At 44.4% G+C, this 6,073-nt stretch overlaps 1 protein-coding gene across 1 annotated transcript in view; it reads left to right on the top strand.

The window, feature by feature from the left end:
* The first annotated feature begins 478 nt into the window (after positions 1-478).
* Positions 479-6,073, top strand: part of LOC135542570 (protein TANC1-like) — a 40,182-nt gene continuing 34,587 nt past the window's right edge. The window contains exons 1-2 of the mRNA XM_064969653.1: positions 479-613; positions 2,033-2,243. Of these exons, the coding sequence (XP_064825725.1) occupies positions 533-613; positions 2,033-2,243 (292 nt within the window). The 5' untranslated portion in view covers positions 479-532. The remainder of the gene's footprint in view (positions 614-2,032; positions 2,244-6,073) is intronic.

Raw genomic sequence — 6,073 nt, 5'->3', positions numbered from 1 at the left:
CCCGATCTGTCCGGACAGGGCAGCCAGTGCCAAAGACGACGGTGCAAAGGCGCCTGCCCTCTGCCGGAGGCCAGCTCACTGAGCTCATTGAGATTCTACGCCTGTCTCCTAACCAACCGGGAGCGCTGAGCAGGCACACACACACACACACACATATGGACACACACACACACAGGGAGCTGCTTCAGTCGTGCAGCCAGGGACTGAGAAAGCCACAGCCTCTTCATTGGTAATGAGGCCGACCGGCGCTACTGCTGCTACCGCTGACCTGTGGATGCATACATTAACCTCTCCTCCATCGGCATAGTAAACATAATCCTCCATCCAATCGACGTAGCCAGGTAGGAGGAAAGGCAGGAAGGTTTGAACTGAGCTGGGCTGAACTGGGCTGAGCTACAGAACGCGTGTGTTTGGTGTGGTCACGTCGTGCTGCTCACAGCGATCCGCTCGTCTGTCATCTCTCTCCATCTGTCCTCCAGAGCTGCACGCGGAGCTCCAGCCCAGCTCCTCCTCCTTCTCAACCCAGGAACTGATGACCAGGCTGGGCTTCTTACTGGGAGAAGGGACCCCAGCCTCGCCTAGCACCCCCATGGAGGACTGGAGGGAAAAGAAGGTATGTGAAAGGAAAGATGGTGGGAAGGATGGGTAGAAGGACGGAGGGAGAGTGACTGAGAAAGTCAGATGTCAGAAATATGAAAAGGAGGCTCGTGTGTTTTCTTTGCAGATGAAGTGATGAGTTTTTGCATGGTTTCTTTAGATTTCAAGGCAATGTTTTGTATGATAACTAAGATTGAGAGTTTGTTTTGGTGAAGCTGCACATTTAGAAACTACAAGGTAAATGACCAGTTGAAAAGAAAACTCTTATCTTAATATTTGAAAGCATATACTGTAATGTCATTTTGTTTATGGAATGTGTACGTATGTAAGGTGATGTCAGTTGAATATCTTGCTTTTAATCTCGTTGCATTGGCTCGCCACATGCTGTTGAGCCCGCAGGAGGTTTATATACTGTACTGTATCATTCTATCACCGTTTGAGCATTGCCCCACTTTCCTAACCTCCTTCCTCCACCTGAGCTCCAGATGGAGCCAGTTTTATGGAGACAATGTGTCGGCTGTGAGCAGTGTACCGTGTCCTGGTTCAGATAAATGATGGGGTGGTAAAGTGGGAAAAGCACTGAGCTGAACGTTCTCTAACGTTGCAGAAACGCTGGGTGCTGGGGTGAGTTGAGACATATAGGATCTAGGAATGGTAGGGTTCGGGTGTTGTTGGAGACATATGAAGAAGGATGCAGATATTGGGGTTTGGGGACATTGGGAGGAGAGGGGGATAGTGACACACACACACTTACTGTATATACAATGACCTATATACCATGCATTAACCTGGGGACAGCTGGAAAGGATGCCAACAGGGTCTATACCTCTGATAATACTTATCCATAGACAGAGCTTTAAATAAAACACCTCTTTCTCTCTCTCTCTTCTCTCTGCCCTTTCTCTTTCTATATCTCTCTTCTCTTGCCACCCTTTCTATCCAACTCTCCTCCCTTTCTACCTGACTGCCCCCTCTTTCTCTCTCTTTCTTTCTCTCATCCCTCTCTCACCTTTCTCTCATCCCTCTCTCACCTTTCTCTCTCTTCCTCTCTCTCATCCCTCTCTCACCTCCCTCTCTTTCTCTCTCTCTCATCCCTCTCTGCCTATCTCTCTCGCACTCTCTCTCTCATCACCTCTCACCTCTCTCTCTCTCATCCCTCTCTGCCTATCTCTCTCGCTCTCTCATCCCGCTCTCTCTCTCTCTCTCTCTCTCTCTCTCTCTCTCTCATCACCACTCTCACCTCTCTCTCTCTCTCTCATCCTGCTCTTCCTTCCTCTCTCTCTCTCTCTCTCTGTCTGTCTGTCTCTCTGTCTGTCTCTCTGTCTGTCTCTCTCTCTCTCTGTCTGTCTCTCTCTCTGTCTGTCTCTCTCTCTGTCTCTCTCTGTCTCTCTCTCTGTCTCTCTCTCTGTCTCTCTCTCTGTCTCTCTGTCTGTAGTGTAATGTCTCTGGCCAGGCGGTGAGCCCATGCTCCACATTGACCTGCAGCACTACGTCTCCATGCTCAGACAGCCCCTGCTCCACCATGGGTAGTAGCAGTACCGGGGGGCCCTGTCTCCCCAATCCCAGCCCAGGTGGGACCCTCCTCCGCCCCAGTCCCTGCCGGAGCCCAAACTCCACACTTGAGAGCCAGGATAGCGGCATCATAGGTGAGTACTTATATAGACCATCATCACCATAGTTGGATCAATTTAAATTCAGATATTTTCTTCTCACCTCCTGATAAATAATTGATATGTGCGTTTTGGAGCACCTACTCATTCAAGGGTTTTTCTTTCTTTTTAGTATTTTCTACATTGTAGAATAATAGTGAAGACATCAAAACTATGAAATAGCACATATGGAATCATGTAGTACCAAAAAAGTGTTAAACAAATCAAAATATGTTATATTTGAGATTCTTCAAATAGCCACCCTTTGCCTTGATGACAGCTTTGCACACTCTTGGCATTCTCTCAACCAGCTTCACCTGGAATGCTTTTCCAACGGTCTTGATGGAGTTCCCACATATGCTGAGCACTTGTTGGCTGCTTTTGCTTCACTCTGAGGTCCGACTTATCCGAAACCATCTCAATTTGATTGAGGCCAGGTCATCTGACGCAGCACTCCATCACTCTCCTTCTTGGTAAAATAGCCCTTACACAGCCTGGAGGTGTGTTGGGTCATTATCCTGTTGAAAAACAAATGATAGTCCAACTAACGCAAAGCAGATGGGATGGCGTATCGTTGCAGAATGCTGTGGTAGCCATGCTGGTTAAGTGTGCTTTGAATTCTAAATAAATCACTGACAGTGTCACCAGCAAAGCACCATCACACCTCCTCCAAGCTTTACAGTGGGAAATACACATGCAGAGCATCTGTTCACCCACACGCGTCTCACAAAGACACCACGGTTAGAACGCAAAATCTCAAATTTGCACTCCAGACCAAAGGACACATTTCCACAGGTCTAATGTCCATTGATCGTGTTTCTTGGCCCAAGCAAGTCTCTTCTTCTTATTGGTGTCCTTTAGTAGTGGTTTCTTTGCAGCAATTCAACCATGAAGGTCTGATTCATACAGTCTCCACTGAACAGTTGGTGCTGAGATGGGTCTGTTTCTGTTACTTGAACTTTGAAGCATTTATTTGGGCTGCAATTTCTGAGGCTGGTAACTCTAATGAATTTATCCTCTGCAGCAGAGGTAACTATGAGTCTTCCATTCCTGTGGCGGTCCTCATGAGAGCCAGTTTCATCATAGCGCTTGATGGTTTTTGCGACTGCACTTGAAGAAACTATTCATGTGCAAACTATTCCGTATTGACTGACCTTCATATCTTAAAGATGGACTGTCATTTCTCTTTGCTTATTTGAGCTGTTCTTTCCATAATATTTTTTTTAATCCATTATTATACCAGGTAAGTTGACTGAGAACACGTTCTCATTTACAGCAACGACCTGGGGAATAGTTACAGGGAGAGGGGGAATGAGCCAATTGTAAACTGGGTATTATTAGGTGACCGTGATGATTTGAGGGCCAGATTGGGAATTTAGCCAGGACACCGGGGTTAACACCCCTACTCTTACGATAAGTGCCATGGGATCTTTAATGACCTCAGAGAGTCAGGACACCCGTTTAACGTCCCATCCGAAAGACAGCACCCTACACAGGGCAGTGTCCCCAATTACTGCCCTTGGGAATTGGGATATTTATTTTTTAGACCAGAGGAAAGAGTGCCTACTGGCCCTCCAACACCACTTCCAGCAACATCTGGTCCCCCATCCAGGGACTGACCAGGACCAACCCTGCATAGCTTCAGAAGCAATCCAACGGTGGTATGCAGGGTGGTATGCTGCAGGCTGGTATGCTGGACTTGGTCTTTTACCAAATAAGGCTATCTTCTGTATACCACCCCTACCTTGTCACAACACATTAAGAAGGTAAGAAATTCCACTAATTAACTTTTAACAAGGCACACATGTTAATTTAAATACGTTCCAGGTGACTACCTCATGAAGCTGGTTGAGAGAATGCCAAGAGTGTGCAAAGCTGTCATCAAGGGGTACCTATTTGAAAAATATATTTAGATTTGTTTAACACTTTTTTGGTTACTACATGATTCCATATGTATTATTTTATAGTTTTCATCTCTTCACTATTATTCTACAATGTAGAAAATAGTACAAATAAAGAAAAACCCTTGAATGAGTAGGTGTTCTAAAACTTTTGACCAGTAGTGTATACGGAAGAAGAAGAAAAAACATCTCGTCCTTCCATTTGCCATCTATACATCTCAATAATATACAGTTGAAGTCGGAAGTTTACATACACCTTAGCCAAATACATTTAAACAGTTTTTCACAATTCATGACATTTAATCCTAGTAAAAATTCCCTGTCTTAGGTCAGTTAGGATCACCACTTTATTTTAAGAATGTGAAATGTCAGAATACATGTAGAGAGAATTATTTATTTCACCTAAATTTCTTTCATCACATTCCAAGTGGGTCAGAAGTTTACATACACTCAATTAGTATTTGGTATCATTGCCTTTAAATTGTTTAACCTGGGTTAAACGTTTCAGGTAGCCTTCCACAAGCTTCCCACAATGAGTTGGGTGACTTTTGACCCATTCCTCCTGACAGAGCTGGTGTAACTGTGTCAGGTTTGTAGGCCTCCATGCTTGCACATGCTTTTTCAGTTCTGCTCACAAATGATCTATAGGATTGAGGTCAGGGCTTTGTAATGGCCACTCAAATACCTTGACTTTGTTGTCCTTAAGCCATTTTGCCACAACTTTGGAAGTATGCTTGGGGTCATTGTCCATTTGGAAGACCCATTTGCGACCAAGCTTTAACTTCCTGACTGATGTCTTGAGATGTTGCTTCAATATATCCACATAATTTTCCTCCCTCATGATGCCATCTATTTTGTGAAGTGCACCAGTCCCTCATGCAGCAAAGCACCCCCACAACATGATGCTGCCACCCTCGTGCTTCACGGTTGGGATGGTGTTCTTCAGCTTGTAAGCCTCCCCCTTTTTCGATGGTCATTATGGCCAAACAGTTCTATTTTTGTTTCATCAGACCAGAGGACATTTCTCCAAAAAGTATGATCTTTGTCCCCATGTGCAGTTGCAAACCGTAGTCTGGCTTTTTTATGGCGGTTTTACAGCAGTGGCTTCTTCCTTGCTGAGCGGCCTTTCAGGATATGTCAATATAGGTCTCGTTTTACTGTGGATTTTGATACTTCTGTACCTGTTTCCGCCAACATCTTCACAAGGTCCTTTGCTGTTGTTCTGGGATTGATTTGCACTTTTCGCACCAAAGTACGTTCATCTCTAGGAGACAGAACTCGTCTCCTCCCTAAGCGGTGTGACGGCTGCGTGGTCCCATGGTGTTTATACTTGCGTACTATTGTTTGTACAGATGAACGTGGTACCTTCAGGCATTTGGAAATTGCTCCCAAAGATGAACCAGACCTGTGGAGGTCTACATTTTTTTTCTTTGTTTGAGGTCTTGGCTGATTTCTTTTGATTTTCTCATGATGTCAAGCAAAGAGGCACTGAGTTTGAAGGTAGGCCTTGAAATACATCCACAGGTACACCTCCAAATTATGTAAATTAGCCTATCAGAACCTTCTAAAGCCAAAACATAATTTTCTGGAATTTTCCAAGTTTTTTAAAGGCACAGTCAACTTAGTGTATGTTAACGTATGACCCACTGGGATTGTGATACAGTGTATTACATGTTAAATAATCTGTCTTTAAACAATTGTTGGAAAAATGACTTGTGTCTTGCACAAAGTAGATGTCCTAACCAACTTGCCAAAACTATAGTTTGTTCACAAGAAATGTGTGGAGTGGTTGAAAAACAAGTTTTAATGACTCCAACCTAAGTGTATGTAATCTTCCGACCTCAACTGTATCACATTACTCTCATTGTCAATAAACGTGATTAAGATAAGGGCCTCAGCACTGACTGAAGAAATAGAGATAGATGA

The sequence above is a fragment of the Oncorhynchus masou genome, chromosome 6 (genome assembly GCF_036934945.1).
Source record: "Oncorhynchus masou masou isolate Uvic2021 chromosome 6, UVic_Omas_1.1, whole genome shotgun sequence".
Classification (NCBI taxonomy): domain Eukaryota; kingdom Metazoa; phylum Chordata; class Actinopteri; order Salmoniformes; family Salmonidae; genus Oncorhynchus; species Oncorhynchus masou.
This window is presented reverse-complemented; position numbering and strand designations above follow the sequence as displayed.